The sequence below is a fragment of the Protomyctophum bolini genome (genome assembly GCF_963924005.1).
Source record: "Protomyctophum bolini genome assembly, chromosome: 11".
Classification (NCBI taxonomy): Eukaryota; Metazoa; Chordata; class Actinopteri; order Myctophiformes; family Myctophidae; genus Protomyctophum; species Protomyctophum bolini.
In genome coordinates this window covers 8,767,799-8,795,402 of record NC_137872.1, presented here as the reverse complement: position 1 = coordinate 8,795,402, position 27,604 = coordinate 8,767,799, and the positions used below count along the sequence as shown (strand labels likewise).

Sequence of the window (27,604 nt, the reverse complement as noted above, 5' to 3'; positions counted from 1 at the left end):
TGAGCTTGTAGATCAGCTACTTCCCCAGAATAGGTTTGCTGTGGTGCAAGTGGTAAAGAACAATTATGAAAAAAAGCTGGCATTACTACCCCACACCATCTGCACTTGCAATATGAACACTTTTATTACTCTTCAGCTCAGGATTGACCATTACCATTTTTTGCAAAGCTATTGCATTTTGTTTGGCGTTGTGGTTCTACTCATGTGCTATTACAGATTACCTGTACAACATACAGAATCTGAGATCACAAACCCCCCAGAGCAGAGCATGTGATAAAGACATTACCTGAACAACATAACAACTTTCAATGTAGGCCTATGCCATATACCACGTAGATAGAACAATCCATAAATCACATTATCACCAAATCACCCATTACAGAACTAGATACTACATATCATAGAAATACAACCCATAAATCACATATTATCATAGAATCAAAGTCAAAGTCATACGATTTGTCACACACGTTACCGCAGTGAAATTTGTTCTCCGCATTTGACCCATCTCTTGGAGCGGTGAGCCGCAGCCAAGGAGCGGTGAGCTGTAGCGTGCGCCGCGCTCGGGAATCATTTGATTAGTAGATTTGACCCCCAATCCAACCCTTTGATGCCGAGTGTCAAGCAGGGAGGCATTGGGTCCCATTTTTACAGTCTTTGGTATGACCCGGCCGGGGATCAAACCCCGACCTCCCAGTTTCAGGGCGGACACCCTTAACCACAAGGCCACTGAGCTGGTTGTCACCCATTACTGAACTAAATGCCACAGGGAGCAGGCCGGGGAGGTGGAGGGAATTTGAACGCCGACATACAGTATGAACGAGCAAATGAGAAACAGACATGTAGTGGGAGTATATATGAATAATTATTAGCGAATGAATGGGGGGGTCCGGGCAGAGAGAATTAGAAGTAGCCTCCTGCGTTCCATGTCGTGATGGACTATGACTGCGCTGGATGCAACATTTCGTGCCTGAGAAGAGAATTGGGAAAAACAGCAGGAATTAGAATCCATTTGATTACAGCATCACATTAACCCTAGAACACTAAACCCAACTTTTTGGGTTGACCCGATGTAATATATTCCATGAAATAAAATAAAAAGAAGAGAATTTTACTTTATCAACGCTTCCTTTACAGATACAAAATATGTCATCGCTGTAGCGGAAACACTTAGATTGGTATATGTTAACAGAAGGGTCGATGACATATTTTGTATCTTTAAAGGAAGCGTTGGTGAAGTAAAATCCTCTTTTATTTTTTATTTTTTTAAATAGCCCATACACAAGTTAGCATAATTTGGCGCAAGAAATTTAACCCATACCTGTTCCAGAAACCTGTACATAAAAGTAGGAAATAGTTGTATTTCAGGACATATGAAGCCAAATCGACTTTGAGCTTATATACTGTAGGTGGCATCTCTTGATTGCCACAATAGACAGTCTGAAGCAACAGCTTGTCACACATGAGTACTCATGGGGTGAAGGGGAAATACTTTTACTTTTTACAGTTTGTGGCAACGGTTTTGTTCAGAGGTATAATCTGAAGACTCACATGAGAATTCATATAGGGTAAAAAAAACTTTTACTTTGTTGAGATGCAGGGTGATCTGAAGAAACACATGAGGTCTCATACAGGGGGAAAAGCCTTTTTACCGGGGCAGATTCCTGAGCATGGCACCCAGGTTTTCGATGGGTCTCTCGGTCGTGCGCCACAGGAGGGTCACACCACACAGGTCGATCAGTGTGCCGTCCACCAGTTCCTGCTCGCTGCCCACCTGGAAACATGAGAAGATAATATACCATTTGGTTGATGTTGTTGTTTTTGTTTGTGGATACAAAAAGCTTGAGAGTATATTTCTATGTTGTGGTCCTTAGAGTGCCATGTGTGTTTGGGGGTAGGAGGGTAGCAGAGATATACATGTAAAATGAATCAAACATTGACCCTTTCGTTTCGAAGCAGTTAGCTCTTCAACAGGCAAATGACAGAAAACAGAACAAATACAAAAATCATTAATTGTGTCACGAGACATGGCCAAAAACGCAGAACCCAGAACCCCTGGCCTATAGAGTCTATAGGCCAGGGGTTCTGCGTCTATAGTATAGACCACTGGCTGGGAGACTATAGCCCAAAAATAAATCTATGTCCCAATTAGGGAACAGAAAACAAAGAAATAATGAACCTTATCCTAGAAGAAAGGCTTTATATCAAATTCCTCATTTAGACAATCAGGAGACATGGTATATGGCATGTATATCCAATGGCTTGGAAAAGTAACCTTTCAAGATCGCCACCTCTGGGTGGTTTTTCAACCTGGTATTTTCAACCTCAATACCAACATTATGACAAAACAAATCACGGAACGCAGTGAATCAAGCTGGAAACCAGGCTAATCTACCAGAGTAATGTGCGGTTGATGCGGTGCACAAAATCATCAAAACGACATTGTTTTCGCACAACCTTGCCAGGCTATATGATGTAGCCTACATAAATGTAGACCTGCCAATTATATGTCACACACCTGTATTTTGGTAGACTCGGTGCGATTGAGGGGTGAAGTTGCGTCATTGCTGCATTTTATTTCTATGTTTATCATTCACACTGCGCTTTGTCAACCCGCAGCAGGGAACTTTATCAATGTGTTCAATTCATAAACTACACAGTAAACTCTGTAATGTTAAAATTATACTTTGAGTAATAGTCATTTTATATTCAATATATATATATTCCATCCATTGATGAACGGAATTACGAGCGGATCCCATATAGTCCTCACCCTCTTCCCCTTCGCCTTGGGGTCATCCCGGGGGGTTAAGACCGAGCCGCAGACCGAGATCTCCCTCCACGGGCCGGGGGTGAAGCCAGGGAGCGGTTGCATCACCAGCACGCCGTTGGTGGTCAGTCCGTCCATCTGTCCATGTGACTCCCATTTTACTGCATCGGGCTAAAGGGAGAGGAAGGGAGTGGTGAAATAATCCTAATATTATAGCAGCTATCCCACAAAATACTCTGTTACAAGTACATGCCCCATATTAAAAGTTATACTTAAGTTGGTACTGGCATCAAAATATGTATAATGTAATGACAATGTACCAAATCTTTACAAAAGTAGCAGATCTAAAAGCTCACACATCACATCACACTGTGACATGCTGAGAACGCCGGATGCATGCTTTTGGTTAGACATACCATTGGTCCGATATCTCAAACCCTAACCCTAACCTCCCACACCTAAACCTAACCTTAACCCTCTCCCAACCCTTAATGCACCCCTCACCAACCTTAATCCAGTCGGACCAATGCCATGTCTAACCAATGCTATGTCTAACCAAACTATGCCTCCCGAGAACGCCAACCGCTGTGCTGCACTAAATGGAACAGAGCCTTCATTAGAATTCTTTTTTTTTCTCATTTTTACTCTTGACTCTTTTGAAACACTATCGCCTGCCGCGGGTGTTCCACGGCTGGTGCCGCTGCCGGAAAATGCACTCACTCTCCCTTGTCGCTTCTCGCCCTCAGGGCGTCTTACTGGTAGTTAATAGACACAATTTAATTTCACATTTCATAACTTACACCCAGGAAGATGTTCTTGTCGGAGTCGAAGCCGGCAGCATAGATGTGGGCTGTGTAAGGCGGGCTCCTCTGGCAGATGATGCGGCAGGCGAACCGTGAGACCGTATCGGACACCGCGTCAGCCTGAACCAACACATAGTCAATTTCGCTCCCCGCGGACCTCCCTATCTGTTATAGACAAACGACACAATGCATTTCACTGTATAAACCTTCACTTTCACCCTAATGTTTCTCAGAATATAGCATTTTTTGCATTTTCACATCATAGTATGTATATTTTAATGATCAATCAATCAATTGTGTTCCACCTTGGATCAACTATGTATTATGCTTTATTTATTGGCATATGTATTGGTACATTTATGTTCATAATACAGTCACGGCCAACAGGTTATGAATTGCTGATGTTATGCATAATGGATTGTACCGACCTGAAACATGTCCGTATTGCTGTCCTCTGCGTATTCCACTATGACCGTGGTGACTGGGGTGACGAAAGTCATGCTGCTCTGGCCTGACGGGCCACAATTGTTGACGGACTATATGAAACACAGAGAAGTTCACTGATAGAAACCACCAGTTCTGGACAAAGGACTCAACCTCCGTACTTGAGTCAAAGCATAGATTATCCTCAAATATTAAATCGTGACATTTCTTATTTATTTATTTTGGTTTTCTGAGCTCAATAAACCTAAAAGAAAATCGAAAAATAACAATAAATAAAATGAATGTCATGAAACCTTTAATAACGGAACATAAATATCAAGGCATTGCTGTATTGCAATTTAGTTGTGGGCTCGTTGTGAACGATCACACACTTGTTCTCCACAGCTACTATTTTTGGCATCTAACTACAACCACATACTTTGTGATAGAAATCTATGTTTGTAGTCCGAAACGGTTGAGAAATGAGAGTTACCGTGTGGGGGTCCCTGTACTGTACTGTACTGTACTGTACTGTACTGTACTGTACTGTACTGGCACACCCCAAATCCTCATATATACAGTTAATATGTGCGTGTGTGTTTGTGTGTGTGTTAGTTTTGCGCACAGGTGGCGAAAAACAACCATGCTGTTTCCGTGCTCATACCACCCAGGCAGGAACCCACCCACACACATAGCTCCGTATGGGAGTGGTTGCACCACTCAAAAACTGTCCCGAGTAGACGATGAAATGACCAAACTTTTTTTTTTTAAGTGAAATAAGTCTCAAATCTGAGTACTTATTCCTCCACCCCTGATTGTACCTTATCGCTGCCCCTGTGTACAGTGCTTGCTTTCACACCGTTGGCTTTGGGTCTCTTGTACAAAGTGAAGTGGTTTTTGGTGCTGGAGTCACTGTGCCTGTGAAGAGAAGAAGGAACTGTGATGGAAGCGCTGTTTTGGTTCAGATCTTTGGAACTGCAAGTATACATGCATGGGCACCATGGAGTCGTTCTTATGTGCAATGGTGTATTAACTTTGTATTTAGGGTTTCTTAACTTTCTTCCCGTTGGCTGAACCCTTGACAGTCAAACGGGCCAATGAAATAAACAGTGATATAGTGACAACACACTATCAACCCCTCCCCTAACCCCTCCCCCTTTGTCATACAACTACAGCTGTGGATGCAGCTTCAGTTCAGGTGGATCACCAACCACCAGGCAAACCAGGCGTACTTAATGAACTGGTGGGCGTGTCCACATAAAAGCATGATTTTTTAACAAATAATGAACACTTTTTGGAAAAAAGTTCTTCCTCCGTAAATTATAATAATACCTGATGATCATGTTTTAGGGTGGAAAACAATCGTGGCACTCCCATCTTTAACCCATTCTGACCGGGCACCCATTTTGGTGTTAGCATCATGTTATGCTTTACCTATTGAAAAATAGCAGATCTACAAGCTCATATCGCGCCACCGAGTGGCGCGATACGAGCTTGTAGGTCTGCTATTTTTGAAAAATTCGAAGAACGACTGACATTTTTTTAGAATCTGATCTCAGGTCAGAATGGGTTCATCAGACCAGTGTGTGTCCTAGTGGAAACCTCGTATGAATCTGATCTCAGGTCAGAATGGGTTAAGTATCTTCACCAAATAAATGATCTGATCTACAAACTTTAAGCAGAATCACAAAGAGCTAGCAGGAGCTATTTTGCACACCAGAGCAGTGAACACAAGCAGAGCTCACTGTTGTTTTACCCACCATGATGGCTGGCAAACCACTCTTTCAAAATAGTGAAAACAACCGATCAACAAGTTCACAATGCGTCACATAGTGACACCTTGTGAGCTTGCGGATCTGCAATTTTCTCTACTTTTTTTTTTATGACAACATGACCCATCGGACTGAGGCCGATGTTTGCTATATACTGTAACAGCAAGAACCCCAAAAATGTAAAGCCAACACAACTTGGGTCGTAATACTTGGGGTGACCTAATGATGAGTGACATGGCTGCAGTGGGAACATGGTCAATAGACTCTATGCACAGCAGCCTTATTGGAAATATGTAGGGCTGCTTCCTTACTTCCTGTATAGGTGTTACCAATGATTCTAATGAAGACTCCCTTCCATTTAGTGCAGCACAGTGTTTGCCAAGCTTTTTTAATTTCAAACCTCCCATAATTTTCCGAGTTACACGGTCTGTAAGAGGCCATTTGGAACCACCTGGAGGAACCATGTGGGTCGAGACCCACTGGTGAGTAGTTTCCAGTGAGCCAACCAGCACCCTGACTTTGTTTGACCAGAATGGAACAGAGTGGTACGACTAAGGAAGTAAGGAGGAGGCACAATGCATTTCCAATATGGCTGCTATTCAATGGATATTAATATATGAGTGTTTCATACCCCAGGACACTGAGCTCCCCATATTTGACTGGACCATGAGAGGCCTGTGAGGCGGAGCTTTGTCCCCGTGAGGCGGAGTTTGATGCCTTAGGGGTGGAGCTTGGTCCCCGTGAGGCGGAGTTTGATGCCTGGGAGTTGTAGCTTTGTGCCCATGAGTCAGAGTTTGATGCCTGGGAGTTGTAGCTTTGTGCCCGTGAGTCGGAGTTTGATGCCTGGGAGTTGTAGCTTTGTGCCCGTGAGTCGGAGTTTGATGCCTGGGAGTTATAGCTTTGTGCCCGTGAGTCGGGGTTTGATGCCTTAGGGGCTGAGCTTGGTCCCCGTGAGGCGGAGCTTTGTGCCTGTGGGGCGGAGCTAGGTCCCTGTGAGGCGGAGTTTGATGCCTGGGAGTCGTAGCTTTGTGCCCGTGAGTCGGAGTTTGATGCCTGTGAGTCGTAGCTTTGTGCCCGTGAGTCGGAGTTTGATGCCTTAGGGGCGGAGCTTGGTCCTCGTGAGGCGGAGTTTGATGCCGGTGAGGCGGAGCTTGGTCCTCGTGAGGCGGAGTTTGATGCCTGTGAGGCGGAGCTTGGTCCTCTTGCGGCGGACCCTGTAGACACAAGAAATCATTACCATAATTACTGTAGTACTTTTTCTTCCCTCTACATTTTATCCCACAGTTTTTGTAACCCATTTCTTTCACCCAGTGTCAATTGTCTATATTGTAATCATGGGCGCTACACTCCCTCTGCTAACTTGGGGAGAGCAACCGATTGACCTCATGCTTACTTCAAGTAGACCAAGGCAGCCTGGATCAGATCTGTGCCACATGATCCAGATTGGAATCCGATTTGTTTAAATAAGTCTAAACTCAAACAAGTCACGTGGAGTCCGATTCTTACAAATGTGACTTGCGTCACATGCAGAGGTGGTTTCAAATGTGAAATCTGTCTCAGTCTGAACGCAGTAACCTGATCTAAATCAGATTCCATGTGACAAGTTGTATGTGACTTGTTTGTGTTTACACTTATTTAAATGGAGTGCTCGGGCCCTAATAAGAATCATTTTGATTTCAATAGGGCTTTGCACTACTGTGCAGTTCTTGGGCCCTAAGATACTAAACTACACCTCAATCATTATGAAAGCTCACCACTTTGAGATTTCTTCGAGCTGCTCGCAGTATTCTGTGAACTCTTCACAGGATCCCGTGTATTCTTTGAGGACCGGGACGTCATTTTTCACTGCAGGGAGAAAGAGAGGGGGGGGGGGGGGGGGGTTGTTAATTTCAGCTCATTCATCCAACATAAATGGTACATTTATATAGCGCTTTTATCCAAAGCACTTTACATAGATTACATTCACCCATACCACATAAACAGATGTTGGAGCAAACCAACGTGCACATTGGGGGCGATTTGGGGTTCAGTCTTGTTCAAGGACACTTCAACACTACATGTTTATAATTATTACAACTTATAACAAGGACACTTTGTTGTGTATTATTGATTTGATTGATTGATTGATGATTGATTGAATACTGAAAGACTTAGTCAGAAATGTAAACAGCATGTGGTAGAGTAAGACATTAAAGCTGAAAGGATAACGAGTAAAATGAATGATTTCTATTTTATTTTTTTTACCTCTTCCACCTCGTACAGTTGTATTGTACATTGCACAATACAACTGTAAATCACCCATGTTTAGTGTTCTAGGGTTACCGGTAGTTACATTACTAACACTAAACACAGGTGATTTTAACCCGGAGGATTATATTTTGGTCATTTTCATAATGTTGCTGATGTCTGAGGTGGGTGGATCTTTCAGTAGCTTCATGATGCTCAGTGACATGACATCCCTGTTTGTTTCTACAGGCAGGGTGTTCGAGTGAACTTCACCCTTGTTTAATGATCACATACAAAGTCAATGCAAAGATGAAAGTTGCGCAAACGGGAGTGGCGCGACCTGGCGCAGACTAAACTTCCCCTCACTCCTCGTGTGTGTGTGTGTGTGTGTGTGTGTGTGTGTGTGTGTGTGTGTGTGTGTGTGTGTGTGTGTGTGTGTGTGTGTGTGTGTGTGTGTGTGTGTGTGTGTGTGTGTGTGTGTGTGTGTGTGTGTGTGTGTGTGTGTGTGTGTGTGTGTGTGTGTGTGTGTGTGTGTGTGTCTGTGTCTGTGTCTGTGTGTGTGTGTGTGTGTGTGTGTGTGTGTGTGTGTGTGTGTGTGTGTGTGTGTGTGTGTGTGTGCGTGCGCGTGCGAGTGCCTGTGTACGAGTGAAACTGGTCCCTGATATTCAGGTTTTCTGGAAGCAGCAAATGAAAACAAGACAGACACTAATTTTGGAGGAAAAGATACGGTAAGTATATATATTTTTTTAATCACTTAAATAAAAAGGCAGGCCTGCATAAAACAAAAGGTTGTGTAGCTATTTACAAATAACAAATTAAAGACAGAAGTATTTGGAATTTAATTATTCTATTTTCAAATGTTCTAATGGCACTTCTTAAACAAGAATAGCACCTCTCATACCACATTTATTGTAATACCAGTTGTAACATTATTTCCTCAACCAGTATTCCTTTTAACCCATTCTGACCTGAGATCAGATTCTAAAAATGTCTATGACAGTCGTTCTTTCGATTTTTCAAAAATAGCAGACCTACAAGCTCGTAGCACGCCACTCGGTGGCGTGCATGAGCTTGTAGATCTGCTATTTTTCAATAGCTAAAGCATAATGTAATGCTAACACCAAAACGGGTTCCAGCCCAAAATGGGTTTTAAAGTAATCGGATGATCGGATTTGTTACATAGGTTTATGTATGATCAATAATGCAGAAAATGCCCACGTGTACAATATTCCATGGATACGCATTTGGGATCTGGTTTGACTTTTCACAACAATATAATATGGCTTGAGAAAAAACAAACAAAAAAAGGAAATCTGGCCCTAGATGTGTACGTGGAGGCATTAAAAACACCAGTTTACCTAGATGTAAAAACATTGTGCCTATTAGATTAGTGTGAGCTCCAGGAAGTTGCCATGTGGTGCTTTGTATAGGAGTCTCAAACAAGGTTGTTTCTTACAACAATAAATAACAATAGTTTCAGTGAAATTACATCATTTAAAACCTTTGGTTTGTCTTTTTTCTGTGTTTGGATTTCCTGCCCAATTCAATTCACCTTACCTGTCACAACTTCACAAGTCCTGATGAGTCCAATGTCCTCGTCTGTAGAAATGTAATTGCAATGGATGGAATTACATTAAAATGTAATTGTTGAATGTGTTGTGGTTGCAGTCAATCAAAGTGTCAGGCAGGCTTGATAGTAAAATGTGTACTACCTGCTTATATACAGAGCAATGAGATACGAACAAACCAACACAGCTCCTCCCGCTCTCTGTCTTGGAGGCAAAGCCCTTCGGGAGGGACTAGCCAGAAAACCTCAAGCATGCTAATTTCCCTAAATGTCTAACATTAAAAAAGTCTGTGCGTGCGTGCCGTGCTTGCGTGTGTGCGTGCGCTGCCGTGCGTGCATGCATTCAATGTGGTAGTTGCACTGGGATTGTTTTGTGGGGTTTGGAGGGCAGGTAGAGTTTAGCACAACCCGTGGCCCGTGGGCTGTTTGTGGCCCCTGCTTAATGTATCTGCGGCCCGTCATGTTCATACCAATGAAGATAAAATGTGTTATTTTCATTGTTTTGAATACGATGTTCCAAGAGAAAGTGAGATATATATATATATATATATATATATATATATATATATATATATATATATATATTTATAGCTTCTAGCCTGATGTCAGCTCATCAGGCTCACCTGTGATAAACTGTTCATTACTATGTTCACTTCACATTTAGTGAATGAAGCCAAATTTGTGTTCATTGGGGTTTGGCCTTATAGATGGAAATGTGGCTCTCTACTGTGTGTTTCCTTAATTTTTAGACTAGTCGTGTTACTTTTTTTGTTTTGTTTTTTTGTCACAATAATACTGACATTTTTAGCTTGCGGACCTTGGACTTTTGGCCTTGAGCCACCTTGAGTTGAGTAGCCTGGGTTTAGCAGGTCAAGGTTGTCAGCCCTCAGGCAGGTTATTGAGAGGGATGGCTGGTGCACAGCGGAATGAAGTAGCACCAGATATCTGTACGTATGTCTGCTTGGTGTGAAGGAATGAAGTAGCACCAGATATATCTGCTTGGCGCAGAGGAATTAACAGACTGCAGGCGGAGCTTTGCTAGTTTGTTTGTATCTCATGGGCTTTGTATATAAGCAGGTAATAGAAACACATTTTAGTATCGGGCCTGCCTGACACTGTGACCGACTGCAACCACAACACATTCAACAATTACATGTACATTTGAATGTCATTTCATCCATTGCAATTACATCTCTCTACAGACGAGGACGTTGGATTCATCAGGACTTCTGACGGGTAAGGGCTCTAGTAGATAGACACGATCACGTTGAATTGAATTGGCAGGAAATCCAAACACAGAAAGACAAACCAAAGGTTTTAAATGATTTCACTGAAAATATTGTTATTTATTAACTTGCATAAAATGCCATCTGAAACGATAAGAGCAGAAATAAACATATTAGCGTTAGCATGAACTCAAGCATTAACTTAAATATCCACTAACATGCATGATGCAATCACTAGCATGTACTAAATCCCAAATAATTTTGGGATGGGGGCCACATTGGTCAAAATGTAGTCTCTCAAGACAGACTGTTGCCTTGGTCAAAATGTGACTTGATGTGGCCCACCACCAGCTGCTGATGCTGTGCATGTGCAAACGTGCACATTTAAGCCAATGGGGAGAGTCCTCTAAGACACTAGTGGTCTCAGCTGTGAGCTGCTTGAATAGAATGTTAAGGGAAACTTCACCCTTTTTTGCAAAAAATAAAAATGCTAGTGATGTTTAGATGACTTAGAATATACTTTCGTGGGTCTTTATGTGTGAAATATGTGGTCTTTAGATATTTTAGATTTTAGCAGTGAGTGAGTGTCTCTGATGACATCGACACTGGGCTCACTTACTTACTGGACTATACGTGTTGTCTCAGTAAGACAGCCCTCCCCCTATCCACAAGGAGGAGCAGTGCACCGAAGCATTATGGGAATTGTAGTCCAGGATGGAAGTGAGCCCAGTGTCAATGACATCAGAGACACTGGGCTCATTGCTAAAATCAAAAATATCTAAAACCACATATTACACACTTAAAGACACCCAGAAAAGTGTTCTAAATCATAAATATATATATATATAATGCACCATTATTAGTCAGATGTTGGATGTACAGTATGAGCTGTAATTAACAATATCTCTCTCTCTCTCTCTCTTTCTCTCTAGTGAACAATGGCACATTCCCGGTCCTCCCGGTCCTCAATGTCCCGTGTAGTGATTAGTGAAGACAGTTTGACCGGCTGGAAGAAACTTGGTGCAGGTGGATTTGGTACAGTCTACAAGGCCATGCACGATGAGTGGGGACCAGTGGCCATTAAAGTTATTAACAATTCTCGTGCTGGGTGAGTGGAAAAGTGCTGCTGATTATTTATAGGATAAATATTCATATTCAAATGTAATGTCTTAATGACGGCTAGGTGGAAAAGTTACTAGGTGGGTGCTGATGAGGATTAAAAGGATAAATATTTACGTTTACATTTCACTGCATTTGTTCTTGAACACTTCTTTCACACACACAAACTTTGTTTTGTATAAAACCTCATTAGAATATAACTGAAATGTAGCTAATTTGCGTGGAACAGCTAGCTTTTTTCCTCTTCACTGAACATTGCAATCAAACTTTCATGAAGATATTTTGATACTTTCAACATGGTGAATGCCACTATCCAATATATTATGAACCAGATGGAGCGGGGTCTCCTCATTTCTCATCAATCATGTGTCATCTTCAGATCGATGTCGGATCAGGCTTTGAAAAGTGAGGCTGAAATGATGCAACGCGCATTTAGCGTTCATGTCACGAAGGTACTGGGGGCCTTCCGGGGCAGTTTACCCGAAGGCGAAGGTGTTGGTATGATCATGGAGCTGATGGAGAGAGGATCCCTCAACTCCTTGCTGGTCAGCTTTTTTACTCTTTACCAATTCAATGATTTATATAATAATGTAATAATAATCTTACAATAAATGCACAGTACTGTACACGTCGGTAATTCATGTATCTTGAGAACTGTTCAACCAATCGACTTCAAACTTGACATGAATGTCGCAGATGACCCGCAGGAGTTGAGACTAGAGGACAGCGTCAAGTTGGTTTGATAGGCAGCTGTAACACCAGAAAAGGCTCTGGCTGTGGCCCAAATGAGCCAATTGATTGCCATGGCAACCCCAGCCTAAGCTTGATTTGACAGATTCCCTACTAACTAACCTACTAAGTACTAACTAACTAATCCCAACACCTGGTATTTGATTAGTTCCTTATTCCTCCTTTGATTAGTCAGTGCACTTTTCACACTTCAGTGTGCAAACATCAGACTGCAGTCTGACCAACAGTGCGACCGTCCATCAGTCTAACGGTTCTTGAGAGACGTGAACTACAGACATATACGTATAGTGATTCTGTGCATTTATTGTCAGATGAAGATGAGTTTTAAAATGGGTTATAAGTACTCTATTGAAGGATTATAACTTTAACTAAGCCTGTATTTGTATATTTGTGGCTGTGATTGTGAATTCAATGTTTCTGTTCAAAGACCAACGTGCCACCCTGGCCTCTGGCCTTTCGACTGGCTCACCAAGTGGCTCTGGGCATGAACCACCTTCACAGTCTCAAACCTGAAGCTCTCATACACAAGGACCTGAAGCCTGACAACGTACTGCTGGACTCAGACCTGAATGTCAAGGTGAGTCGACTCCCAGCCACTTCTTTGGGGTCAAGGCATGTCCACTGTTTTATGGTGTTATTTAGCACGGCAAAATTCAGTAAAACACTGTTGTAAGGAGATGTATAGAGCAGCATATAGAGAGCAGTGACATCATGTGATTATTTGCAATAATCATATTAATGAAAAGCAAGGCTTTTGCACACCTTCAAGCGACAGGTGCGTAGCAGTGAAACTTTAATAGGTAAACACCTGTTTCCTTATGAAAGTTTTTCACTGCATTTGAAGACAGTGTGCAGGTGTTTTTTTGTTTTCCATAATCATATTAAATATATATAATTTTTGGCCAAATACAATGAGACTTAGCGTTGGGGTCAGGAGGTAACAGGGGGTGCACACGTGTTCAATTTAGTTTTTTTGTGTGGCTATTGTCATTACAAATACTGCCCAATGGACCATTTGGACAGTATTTGTGTTAAGTGTGGCGTGGATCAGCAGCATAACATCATGTTGATAGGCCCCGGTGCAAATATTAGAACGCACACTCAATGAAACACACTCGAGCGTGCAAATAGCCTACATGTATCGTGGGACAGATGAGCGCGTTTCAGTATATAGATTGGCTACTTTCACAGCTTAATTTGTTCTAACGTTGGTGCTAAATAACACTAAAACTCACTGCCAGACCGGGCGGGGGGGAGGGCCCGCTTTATCTCTGAGCAGATCCACAAGCATGGGCACGCATGCAACTCCAGGACGAACGTACTGTAGGCCTTGGCCTTTTTAGTTTTTCGTCTTTCTTGATGGGCTCCATGGCGTCTGCCCATGCACTGGTTGCACCGTCGATATTTACGCCACTGGTGTGGATTGCAGCCTTAAGAATGTGTGGCCGCTGGGGGGGGGGATCTGACAAAGTAAGCTGGGTACACGTACGTACAACTCTGCATTGTCCTCTCTCATTCGTCTAGATCTCTGACTTTGGCCTTGCCAAGTATGCCGACAATATGACGGTCAATCAACTAAAGGGTGCGAGAACAATCTTCTACGCACCTCCAGAGTATAAGGACGGTGCGTCGGCCACCCGAGCCTTTGATGTCTACAGGTATTCATCATTCCTTTTTCTGCCATTTTCTGTGACTGGAAGTCAACAGGTCAGCTGTGTGTCACTGCAAAGTCGTGTGTCTGCTCATGTAGCTGTAGTCATGTTGATATTTCTGTTACATTAGATGTTTTGTTTTACAGACAGTAGATTTTACGTGCAAACTAAACCCAAATGCCCCAAAACAACCACATGCAGTAGGCCTAGTAGGCGGTTTTATCCATGCAGTTGCTACTTTGTTAATTTTAAGTGTTCTTAGTTGGCAAACTACAACACTGATTAATTATTAATTAGTTGTTATTAAAACCCTTAGACTACCAATCCCATTTTTTTTGTTTGGGTAACAAATTGGCTTATTTTTAATTCATCATTTTAACATTAATAGAAAGATCTGATGGTTTGAATAGATCGTTTTCATGAAAATGACAAACCTAGTGTCTTCTCCAAAATTTCCACCAGATGGCGAGAATGCACCATTATGCAGATTTTGACAAAAAATAGACGTATCTAGGGAAGTCACTTCCGGTTCAACGATCATCAACATACGGCCGTGACTCTCGGGGATGCTAGGCTAATGCTATATTTTTCATAACTAAGTCCAATTAACCTCAAATCAACCCCAAAACATCGCAAAATATCACATTTTTCACAGCGACGCACATAGAGACGGCGCGCGATGGCGCACGATCACGCGGATTTCGGCCGTTTTTTGGTAGATTACATCCAACGTTAGCGATATTAGCGAAAAAATGCTAATTTTTTTCTCCATTGAAGCCCAAATAACTGACAGTCAATAATACATTCCGTTTCTTCCGTATATGGCATGTTTATATTTTTCGATTAATTCAGTTTTTTCCGTATATAGTAGGCCAGGGGTTAATCTGTCCTTCCTTTGTGGATAGGTGGATATGTACGTTAATTGCTGATCAATGTCTCTTTTTATTTCAGCTATGCGATGCTGGTGTTCGTCATATTAAGTGAGTTTCTCTCTCGTTTTCATTATTTTTCTGTTCTCTGTGTCCACCAACACATTACCCACCCCCCACAAGTTGATAATATAACATAATCTGAAATGCATAGCGACTCACTACACTGCTGGTGTGATCCCTTTATGAACAAATCAAAACATACAGCTGCTCAGGGATAAATAGATAAATACAAAATGTCTTGGTGGTGGTCCGGGCGGCTGGCGTAGCCGTCTGGGCACCTTTCATTTCATTTTCATTTAGCAGTGTGCCGCGGATTCGACTCCCGATCCCGACGGCCTTTACTGTGTGTCACCCCCCCATCTCTCTCCCCATTTCCTGTCAGCCTATACTGTATACCTATCCCTCTATAACAAATATAATAAAGGCAAAAGCCACAAAAAATACAAACTAAAAAATGTCTTGGTGGATACTTTCTTGGTAGAATAATTAGAAACACATGAGCTGCAAGTACCCCTTCTCCTATATGTATTACAATTCCTATCCTTTATACACTCATACGTCTTCCCTTCCACTTTCTCAGATGCTGGCCACGAAATAGAAGGTTTTGATAAAGACGAGGGAGAAAGGCCGTCCCTAAAGGTAATTAATGGACTGCAGGCCCCAGGGCTGAAGGAGCTGGTAAAACTCATGGTGAGGTGCTGGGACCAGACTCCAGAAAAAAGACCCACTTTTGCAGGTGAGGAGAGTACCATGCAACAACAATCACTTGGGAATTGAGATTACCAATGGGAGACAAATGTTATGGTCCTAACATCTCTAACCGTGTGCTCACTGAAAGTAATATAGAAAATATGTACAGTAGCAGAGGAGTAATTACAGGAAGAAATAGGCGTGGAGAAAAAAAACAAGTTACCACTTAAGCCCCACCTCTAAAATAGCAAAAATTGTTGATCTACAAGATGTCAACGCATCGCGTGGCTGTAAGGCATAAATTATAGTATAATGCTACCCATAGTTCACCCTGCAGCAACAGCATCACATTGCAGATACCAAGTTACAGCAATGACACTACTGGCATCTAGTCAACAATCTACAATCTACTTTGTTATAGAAAATGCTCCACAACAACACAGTGAACTCCAGTGAACGTTGTTCGTATGTCTGTATATATACAGTATATGTATTTAATATACATTTTAAATATATAGTGTCAGGATGACATGCTCATTAATGTGTTGCAGGAGATTTGTGGTATTGTATGTGATATCGGTACCACATTTCATGGTATGTGTGAGTCAAGTCAACTGTATGACCACAGTGGAAAAGAACATGGCATGACATAATTGTTAAAGAGGGCAGAACTGGACAACTAAATAGTTATATCTTTTGTCAGTTGAGAGAAAGTGTTTCAAAGTGTCAAATTACAATAACAACTAAATCATAATAACACTCAACAAGCATAATTCATGGAAACCCTTGATCCACAGACCTCCTCCTCAGCTCTGATCAAGTCAAAGTCAAAGTCGTACGATTTGTCACACACATTACCGCAGTGAAATTTGTTCTCCGCATTTGACCCTTCCCTTGGAGCCGTGAGCCAAGGAGCTAATCATTTGATTAGTTGATTTGACCCCCCAATCAACCCATTGATGAGTGTCAAGCAGGGACACATTGGGTCCCTTTTTTACAGTCTTGTTTCCGCATTGTCATCTGACAGACACCACAACTATTTAAGCTACGTTGACAAACACAAAACTAGTTTAGCTTGTAGAACTTCCTGTCTCCTCATGTCCCCAAGTAACACTCTCCTCTGAAAGGCCATCTGCAATAACCTAATATGAAGTATACTGTGTGCACCCATTCACCTTTGCAGCTACGTGTCCCTTTCTCGGACTGCAACTTATTTTAAAATGTGTAGCGCAATGGAATAAAGTACTATAACGTCAATTAGTCCTGTAGGCTATACATTTGTGTTCTGGTAATATCATTGATCACTTGTTTTGCATGTCCGTGGCAAAAATAAAACATGGGTGGAAATGTCCATCACATTCACAAGCTGGCATAGTGATGCCCCCGGGTGCAGATAGCTGCTGTACCTGTGTTGAGGATCACACAAGAATAGCATGCACTTTATGAACAAAATAAAACCCAAACCAGACAATTAATTAAAAGGTTTCATAATTACAGTCTGCTTGAGGTGTAATGCAGCTTTAAACAAAATAGCAGACAGTGGCCCTGGTACATATCTGAACTAATCCTCTCCTACAGTGGCCCTGGTACATATCTGAACTAATCTTCTCCTACAGTGCGTGTCAACCACATCAATCCCCCATAGCCGACTCTGGAATGGCCTTTCTCAGCTTCAATGATGTTTTTCATACCAATGGCCAAGTGCCAAGATAACTCGCAAAACAAAACAAACGCACTCACACGCAGTCAAGTTGTCTATTAATGTTAACCATCTCAAACCCTCACCCTAACCTACTTTCCACGGGGCAGCACCTAAACCTAACCTTAACCCTCTCCCAACCCTCACCAACCTTAATCCGGTGTCTCTGCTCCAAAAAGCAAGAATTTCAAACCCACAATACGTATATTTGTCTCTTTCCTTTTGTTATTTTAATCCATTGGATGATATGCCTCAATCTCTTAATTACATTATTTCGTCCACGGACATGGAGAAAATGGATTAGAAAGTAAATAAACGTCATTAATTAATTTAAAATTCATCCACCGCAGAGGAGCTGTTATTGGTCAAAAGACAGCCCTCTGGCACCTCACGGGGCCAGAGGGCTGAGCAGAGCCTTCTATACTAAAGGCTCTAGGGCTGACAAATATTAGCCGCAATATTGAGTAAATCAACGGAGGTGTGGCACCCCCAGGAGAGTGTGATCCAACTTAATGTGTTTTAAGAGTCTGTTTAATTATTTAATAATTTCGTTTTATGGTTTACATGAATTACTGTGAATTAATTGCACTTCAGTCAGACAACTCTTTGAATTTAGAATATATATTTATTGAGCATAATTGAGCATAGATATATGAAGCATAGATTGGCATCAGGGCTCTGTCCCTATCAGGGGGGCAGTCAGACAGATATTTTGTGAAGCCACTAAGGAAATGAAAGTCCATATAATGGCCTGTTGTGGCGCTGTCATTGGGCTCAAAAAAACCCATAGCCCCATAGAAGTCCATGTATTTGGGCCCAACTTCACCTAGACTGTATTACCTTAATAAACATGGTCATGAATACTTTTTGCTTCCAGTCACTAGTTTAAAGTCTCATTTCTAATGTCATAATATTCTTTTTGGAAAATGATGGTCCCATTTATAAAAAAAATTACCATAAAGTCGTGCATGTTCTGAGGGGCGTGGCTACCGTTACAGTCTATGAACGGGATCCCCCACCCACTCGAGTCAAAATAAAAACCAACGAAGAAGAAGGGGGAAGTCCCGCCTCGTTGTCTGGGCCAGCCAATGGGCCAGCTGGGCCCAAACGGATCTAGAAAGATGGCGACTTCCATTGCAAGGACTGACAGGCTTCATTTTACGTTCATGTTAGACCCGCGGAACGCTTTGTCCATATTTTTTACAGTCTATGGTCCCTATTCATTCCCTGTAACATTAACATTTTAGTTAAATTATAAGCCAAGTAGAATTACAGGGAATGATTAAGACATGTCACATGGTCATGTTAATCAATGTATTGTAATAATCTATTCTAAGATATGAACACGTAGCATAAACCCAGCAGGAACAGTATGTGGGGGCATGATGGAGGTAAAAACATAAGGTGTAAAAGTGGTAACACATTGGAAACTCCACAGCAGGTAAGTATACCTCAGGATAGACATATGGTAGGTCTCCACATACAGTAGCAGCAGGCATGTACATGAGGATAGACATATAGGTCCACATAGCGCCGTGTACTACTATGTACATTAGACGTACTGTAAGGTGAAAAAACTAATACTGTCACATGTAGCCACGGGTCTAGGAACTAACTGCAATCTGTTTGCGTTGTTCCCAGAATGCGCTCGTGAGACTGCACGCCTGTATGAGATGCACAAGAGTGGGATTCAAGATGCCGTCCGCCGAATGAAAAGGACGCTGGTAAAGAAGTCGTAATGCATTCTAAACTCATTCACTCATTTTACTGTGCCGAAACTCTATTATGAGAAAGATGTTTCTTGTTTCACGACACTCTGTCTGTCTGTCTGTTCATTGCTTTTCTTCCTCTGATCGCATTTCCCAGATATAATGTTGTTCAATAGAGGGTATGCGCATGACATCATTATCATACCCAGAAGTTATGCAGGAATGCCTACTGGCCTTGACAGCCCATACAGTACATCCGATCTGATTACATTAAACAACATTGAACAACGTCAAACTCACTTTGCAACTCACTTTGCCATTCACTTTATGCATGCACATACCCTCTATAGAGCTCATACTGTACATAATGCTGTTGATAAGAAATAACATGACTGTGTTCAACAGGATGGCGGGAGCAGCTCGAGGAATTCACTGGGTGCTGCGAGCAGCTCGGAGAATTCAGGATATAGATGTAGGTAGAGGTGCTAAACTATAAACTATCCTAGATGGGAGTTGGAGTTAGTCCATCCTTATGATAATCATCGGTCTTGAAGTTAACACACTTGAAGTTAATAGTTTTGAAGAACTGCGAAGAGTGAAATCATAGTTGTCCAAGAACACCACGCATACTTGTTTGTAGATTATTTTGACCTGAGATCAGATTCTAAAAATGTACTTCTACATCCTGACAGTTTTCTGAAAAGGCTACAGTATGTTTCTGTCAGTCGTTCTTCGATTTTTCAAAAATAGCAGACCTACAAGCTCGTAGCGCACCACTCGGTGGCGCACTATGAGCTGTAGATCTGCTATTTTTCAATAGCTAAAGCATAGCATAATGCTAACACCAAAAGGGGTTCCCGCCAAAATGGGTTAAAATGTAATACTTCACGGTGGCCCACAGTAGCACTGTCGCCTCACGGCTAGATGGAAGGTCCTGGGTTCGATTCCCGCGGTTCTAGTTACCCTCGCCATGGGTTATGCAGTCCTAGCTCATTCTCTAGATGGAAGGTCCTGGGTTCGATTCCCGTGGTTCTAGTTACACTCGCCATGGGTTATGCAGTCCTAGCTCATTCTCTAGATGGAAGGTCCTGGGTTCGATTCCCGTGGTTCTAGTTACACTCGCCATGGGTTATGCAGTCCTAGCCATGCTTGTTCTATCATGCTTCTGATCCGGTCATTTGAAGAATTAATCCAGTGGTTGAAAACGGAGAATGCACAGAAGGCCAAATCATAACTGAAGATCGGTTTAAATTTTAGTGAGTGACGTTTGTGTCGGCTAATTACTGTTAGCCAACTAATTACTGTTACTGCATCTGTTTTAGGGCCGATTCATACTCCTATTTTACCGCTGTTTTGGCCCTGTAGTGCCGAAATTATTTTGGCTCGTCAGACATTTTCAGTAGCACCGAAGAGCCGACTTTAGGACGGTCCCCCCCCCCCCCCCGAACAGCGCCGAACTGACTTTTATTCGGCTCTAAAATAGGAGTATGAATCGGCCCTTAGTTTCCAATGATAAACATTTTAAATGGCTTTCATATACTCAAATGAGATTTGGCCTTACATATGTAATGTGTTGAATGTGTTCTTTATGGGGATTTCTGCACATCTCTCTCTCGCACTGACAATTAGCCTACATCAGTCGAATAAACTTGACTGGACAGAGAAAATTCCAGTGTAGCCTACACCCGGCAGTATCTCTGGTCCATAGCTCTAATGCCTTCATTGGAGGTATAGGCTACTATTCCTCGCATGAAATGCAGACCAGCCTCTCACCTCTTGTCTGTAGCAAAATTTAAAATAATGTTTTAACTACTCACCAATACAAAGGCGGGTTGTGTTATTAGAAAGCCTACTTTGGATGTACTCTGAGGCCCCCACCACACTATATGTACAGTATGTATGAATTAATTAATGAACAAAAGTCACTTTTTGGCCAGAAAGGGATTTTATTTTCACCAGAATAACTTAAAAATCCCTTTCTGGCCAAAAAGTTACTTTTTTTCTTTCATTCATTCAAAAAGTGACAATCGACACTGGGTTAAAAAAATGTGTTACAAAAATCGTGGGCTAAAATTTTGGAAATAATTAATAAAATAAGGTTCTTCAGTCATTATGTTAATGATTTCTTGTGTTTACAGTGACTTTTACAGGAAATAGCTCTTCCTCATGGGCATCAAGCTCCTCCAAACGGGACTCCAGCGGTCGAGTCAAATATGGGGAGCTCATTGTCCTGGAGTATGTAACACTCATTTATTAATATCCATTGAACAGCAGCCATATTGGAAATACATTGGGTCTCCTCCTTACTTTTTCATTCTGGCCAAACAAAGTCAGCGTGCTTAGTTGGCTCACTGGAAACACTCCTCACCAGTGGGTCTCAACTCACATTGTTCCTCCAGGTGGTTCCAAATGGCCTCTTACAGGTGTATAACTGAACATTATGGGGGGGTTTGAAATGAAAAAAAGGTTGGCAACCACTGGAAAGGAGCCTTCATTAGATTCATTGATCCTATTTATTTCCAATGTGGCTGCTGTGTAGTCTATTGACCCTCAAGTGTAACGTACAATAAATGGTGCATTTATATTTCCCGTCTTTATCTAAGGCGCTTTACATAGATTGTGCATTACATTCACCCATTCACACACACATTCATACACCGCTAGCGGCGGAAACCATGCAAGGACCCAACCAGCACATCAGGAGCAATTAGGGGTTCAGTGTCTTGCTCAAGGACACGTCGACACTAACTCTGGGGGAGCCCCGGTTCGAACTGGCAACCTTGCGGTTGCCATCCAGCCACTCTACTACCCCTGAGCCGAGCCATACATCCATTTTGTCTTTTGCTGAAAGACAAAAGGCTCATTTGCAGCATCGAGTAAAAGTTATTCTACCAGAAACAATGACAATTTTATAGAGTTAGACTTTAAAGGGTTGTAAGTTATACAGTATGTTTTGGTCTTAGTATACTGGATGACCTTCATATTAACAACTGATTGGAATTTGTGACTAAGGGGATTTCAATTCCATTATGAAAAAAAACAAAATAAACTATGAAGAAGAAAGGAATAAGCGTTCCTTATATCAATGAAGCTATTGAGATTTGTATTTTGTCAGTTGTTGGCTTCAAATAGATTAAACCTTTTGAATAAAACTGAACTTTGGTTGCAGAAGCACTGTGTCTTTTACAACCAATTACAGTTCAGTTTTATTCAAAACGTTGAATTGTTGCTTTGATCCAATTATTACAACCCACGTTGTGTTTACAACCGTTGCTGTCAGGACATTGTTGTGTGTGTAAATTAATGCCATACGTTGTCATACAAGAAAATAGCCGGTCTGCAAGCTCACAAGGTGTCACTATGTAACACATTGTGAGCTTGTTGATCGGCTGTTTTCACTATTTTGAGAGCCATTACAAGCCATCATGGTGGGTAAAACAACAGTGAGCTCTGCTTGTGTTTACTGCCAGCTCTGCTGTGCAAAAATGCACAAGAAATAGCTCCTGCTGTCTCTTTGTGATTCTGCTTATAATGTTTGTAGATCAGGTATTTATTTGGTGAAGAGACTTAAGGGAAATACAGTAGGCCTACTGTTGGACCTAACCTGGAGCCCTGGGGGACCTTGGTTAGCTTAGGGTTAAAGTGGATAAAAGTGTGCAATCACATGAAAGAACAGTTTCATTGTCAGTGAAAATAAACAAACAGGGACTTGTGGAACTGTTGGCAGACGTAACCTAGCTCGCAGGCCTTAATGTGTTATGATGGTTTACATCATATAATCTGGCCAGTTTGATCCTATATATATATCAGCCTTTACCATGACATTCTGCCTACGCATAGTTGCTGTTCCAAAGATCTGAACCAAAACATGCAGTGCTTCCATCACAGTTCCCTCTTCTCTTCACAGGCACAGTGACTCCAGCACCAAAAGCCACTTCACTTTGTACCAGAGACCCGAAGCCAACGGTGTGAAAGCAAGCACTGTACACAGGGGCAGCGATAAGGTACAATCAGGGGTGGAGAAATGAGTACTAAGATTTGGGACTTAAAGGGGAATACCACTCATTTTCAACCTTTTACTATGTCATTAATATACCTTGATTGACGTGTTTCACCATGTTACTGATTTTTTTCATACATCCAGTTCTAGGAAACACAGAATGGGGGGACTTATTTATTATTTCCACACAACAGCTCTAAGGTATATTAATGACATAGTAAAATGTTGAAAATGAGTGGTAAAGTAAACAATACCACAGAGTAAAATAAATGTATTAGCAGCAAAACAATAAACTAATAATGACACCATGCACACTGAATGAATATAGATATTTCACAGAGAACTTTGAATTATAACAATCACTTGAGAATTGGCCCATTATGGCTTAGTTCAACCCGACTTGTAACATAGCGATGGCGCAAACAATGGTGGGGTGATTATTACATTTCTGCCTAAGTAACTATGTAAAAATAGTAGGGTTAATTTGGCTTATTTGGTTCCTAACGATCATTTACCTGGGGACCCACTGGAATAGCATAGGTTTCTGTGGGAGCAGTACCAAAGCACGTTGACTATAATACTGTACATATTTTGTGTACTTTTCACAAGTATTTCTTTGTATTTTGTATTCTTGACTCCACTACAAGACCAATATTCCACTATTACTATAAATTAACCAGATAGCCCTACAATACATTGTGTCAAGATGTGAGCTTGTAGAAATGCTATTTTAACTATTATCAACTTTTTCATTTCTGAAAAATATGTGTCTAAATTGCAATACAGCAATGCCTTGATATTAATGTTCTGCAACATGTTCTGTTATTAACTTGAGTACAAAGACAGAATTAACTGTTGAGTAATATTTGAGGGGAATCTAAGCTTGAGTCCTTTGTCCAGAACTGGTGGTTTCTAACGGTGAACTTCTCTGTGTTTCATATAGTCTACCAACAAATATGTTGGCCCGTCAGGTCAGAGCAGCATGACTTTCATCACCCCAGTCACCACGGTCATAGTGGAATTCGAAGATGACAGAAATACGGACATGTTTCAGGTCGGTACGAACCATTATGCATAACATCAGCAATTCACAGCGTGTTGGCCGTGACAATTTTGCAACTGAGTTCCCCAAATAATCTCCCTCCACGGGCCGTAAGCGTCTTGCTATGAATCAAATCGGGGCCTTCTGTTTCCCACGCGGCCTCTCTACCCATGCTATCGCCAGTCGCCAACCTCTAATACGTAACTATGACGGACCATTAGGGTGAAGCTGGTTAATTCTGTGAAATGCATTGTGTGTTTGTCTATAACAGATAGGGAGGGCCACGGATAGCCAAATTGACTTCAGGGTGACGGACACAGTGTCCAAATCCTCGTCCGATATCTCGCGGTACGCCTGCCGCATCGTCTGCCAGAGGAGCCCGCCTTACGCAGCACACGTCTACGCTGCCGGCTTCAACTCCGACAAGAACATCTTCCTGGGTGTAAGTTAAGACATGTCAAATGAAATTATGTCTGTGTTCAGCGTTGCTGAAAAAGTAGCACTCATCAGCATGAATAAAGGTGTAAAAAAACAAAACAGGGATTCAACTTGTTTGAATACCTCAAACATAGGCATTCTCAGCATGTCACATTGTGATGTGTGAGCTTTTAGATTGGCTACTTTTGAAAACATTTGGTATTTTTACTTTGTTCATATTTATATATATATATATATATATATATATAATTGTACATATTTTGATGCGAAAACTAAGTATCATTTTAGTGGGATTGCTGCTCAAATATTAGGATTCTTTCACACCACTGCTTTCCTCTCCCTGTAGCCGGATGCAGTAAAATGGGAGTCGAATGGACAGATGGACGGACTGACCACCAACGGAGTGCTGGTGATGCAGCCGCTCCCTGGCTTCAGTCCCGGCCCGTGGAGGGAGATCTCGGTCTGCGGCAACGCCTTCAACCCCCGGGATTCCCCCGCCTCGAGACAACGCGGGAAGAGGGTGAGGACTATCTGTAATTCCGACGTCGCATTAGTCCGACAACATGGCTTTGCGTGCTGTTATGGTTAGCATTGGGACGAGTTGGACCAAAAACAAAATATAGACTACTGTATTTGGTAGGTTTTCATTTATGTAGGCTACATCATATAATCTGGCATTAAGGTTGTATGAAAACAAAGACGTTTTGACGATTTAGTGCATCACATTTCATTTCATACGGTAGAAGATTACATAATAGAAATGTTGCTCTACTCGCTGATGTAAATACATGAGAGATATTCCTAAAAATAAATAAATTAAACATGATTTGGGAACATTTCTTTGGTCCACCCATTCCTGGGACATGTGCGAATGGTCCAGTAAAAGATAAGAAGAAAAAGCCTATTGTGAGTGTATGGGATTTTCAAACTAAACAGTGAAATTCATCCAAACACCTGCCTGTAGAAAAAAACAGGGATGTGGGCAGGGAAACAAACCTACCTTCAATGATATCACTGAGCATCACATGAAGGTACCCCACCCACCTCAGACATCAGCAACATTATGGAAATTACAAAAAAATAATTGTCCGGGTGAAAATCACCCAATTTAATCTATTGGTTAATGTATATCTCCGTATACCCTCGTCGCCCAAACACATGGCACGCAATTTAAACTCATGCACTCAACAAAGGACCACAACATGGAAATAAACTCTCAAGCTTTCTTTTATCCTTTTGACAAATGTGTACAAACTGATGTCCATCATGTACATGCATTCTTGTCAACAAAAACATTTAAAAAAAATCATATAATGTTTCCATCCAGGTGAGCAGCGAGCCTCAGGAACTGGTGGACGGCTCGCTTATAGACCTGTGTGGCGTGACCCTCCTGTGGCGCACAACCAAGAGCCCCATCGAAAACCTGAATGCCCTGCTCAGGGATCTGCCCCGGTACTAAGGCTTTTCCCCCTGAATGCCCTGCTCAGGGATCTGCCCCGGTACTAAGGCTTTTCCCCCTGAATGCCCTGCTCAGGGATCTGCCCCGGTAAAAAGGTTTTTCCCCCTGAATGCCCTGCTCAGGGATCTGCCCCGGTACTAAGGCTTTTCCCCCTGAATGCCCTGCTCAGGGATCTGCCCCGGTAAAAAGGCTTTTCCCCCTGAATGCCCTGCTCAGGGATCTGCCCCGGTAAAAAGGCTTTTCCCCCTGAATGCCCTGCTCAGGGATCTGCCCCGGTAAAAAGGCTTTTCCCCCTGAATGCCCTGCTCAGGGATCTTCCCCGGTAAAAAGGCTTTTCCCCCTGAATGCCCTGCTCAGGGATCTTCCCCGGTACTAAGGCTTTTCCCCCTGAATGCCCTGCTCAGGGATCTTCCCCGGTAAAAAGGCTTTTCCCCCTGAATGCCCTGCTCAGGGATCTGCCCCGGTAAAAAGGCTTTTCCCCCTGTATGGGTCCTCATGTGTGTCTTCAGATCAATCTGAGCAAAACCGCCACAAACTGTACAAGTAAAAGTATTTCCACTTCACTCCAGTATTCATGTGTGAATGGTGTCATGTGTCAATTGGAACTGAGGAAGGCCGACGTGCCGAAATGCGTCCGTTTCTCTAGATACACTGCTTCTGCTGTGCATGTTCAAATAAACTAAGTTCATATTCAAGTGAGTGTGGATATTATTTTCTCTGATTATCTCCAAGAATATGCAGTTATATCAAGAGACTATTCATCAAGAATTAATATTTCTCCCCATTTCCATTGTTCATTATTGTCTATAGCACAGAATGTGTATTGGTTGAAGGTCAAAGTTCAGAGAATGGAGAGTATATATGCTATAATGGGCTATTTTGACCTTAGATGGTGAATTTGTCTCATGGGGACATGTGGCATGGCAAGCTGATTGTCTATACCTGTCTGGGACAGACATCTGATGTCTGGGACAGACCATCTGATGTCTGGGACAGACCATCTCAAGGTAACTTCAACCACCTTGTTTTTAACCCTTTTGAAAAAAGTCCAGGCAACTATTTTAGTGTACTCAGTTGGCCGTACAATGGCGTCCGAGAATAGAACATAAATAAAATATTTCAAGCGTAAAAAGCTAAAACTGTTAATTAAAAACGAAACTATTAACACAAAGACGCTCAGTCAGTGTCTCGGCGTGCTGCTGCTCACCATGCCAGTTAGACAGGTCCATGTTGTCAAGCTATGGAAATCTATAAAACATAATTATTTCCTGAACAATCTCAGCTCTCTCTTGAAATATAGCTGCTGCTTGCTAGTCATCGACTACTG

The 27,604-nt window shown here is 42.0% G+C and overlaps 2 protein-coding genes across 5 annotated transcripts; one reads left to right on the top strand and one right to left on the bottom strand.

The window, feature by feature from the left end:
* Positions 1-747: 747 nt before the first annotated feature.
* Positions 748-9,848, bottom strand: LOC308324249 (E3 ubiquitin-protein ligase pellino homolog 1-like). 4 transcript variants are annotated; one of them, XM_080776248.1, is made up of 10 exons: positions 9,552-9,848; positions 7,523-7,613; positions 6,801-6,982; positions 6,400-6,737; positions 4,818-4,914; positions 4,002-4,109; positions 3,571-3,738; positions 2,774-2,941; positions 1,653-1,774; positions 748-970 (listed from the first exon to the last, which is right to left on the bottom strand). In XM_080776248.1, exons 2-10 carry the CDS (start codon positions 7,605-7,607, stop codon positions 940-942), a joined length of 1,299 nt encoding a protein of 432 aa, XP_080632374.1. In that variant the 5' UTR covers positions 7,608-7,613; positions 9,552-9,848; the 3' UTR covers positions 748-939. The 4 variants fall into 4 exon arrangements, with proteins under 4 accessions (XP_080632374.1, XP_080632373.1, XP_080632375.1 ...); XM_080776247.1 differs by having other exon boundaries at positions 6,400-6,982; positions 7,523-7,558; positions 7,589-7,613; positions 9,552-9,841; XM_080776249.1 differs by having other exon boundaries at positions 6,400-6,477; positions 6,667-6,982; positions 9,552-9,836.
* Positions 9,849-10,639: 791 nt separating this feature from the next.
* Positions 10,640-26,428, top strand: LOC308324248 (uncharacterized protein). Its single transcript, XM_080776245.1, has 15 exons — positions 10,640-10,797; positions 11,720-11,895; positions 12,286-12,451; positions 13,084-13,233; positions 14,181-14,314; positions 15,260-15,288; positions 15,821-15,976; positions 19,271-19,353; positions 19,744-19,810; positions 21,477-21,573; positions 23,246-23,342; positions 24,282-24,392; positions 24,652-24,822; positions 25,165-25,338; positions 26,146-26,428. Exons 2-15 carry the CDS (start codon positions 11,726-11,728, stop codon positions 26,275-26,277), a joined length of 1,737 nt encoding a protein of 578 aa, XP_080632371.1. The 5' UTR covers positions 10,640-10,797; positions 11,720-11,725; the 3' UTR covers positions 26,278-26,428.
* The last annotated feature ends 1,176 nt before the right edge of the window (positions 26,429-27,604 follow it).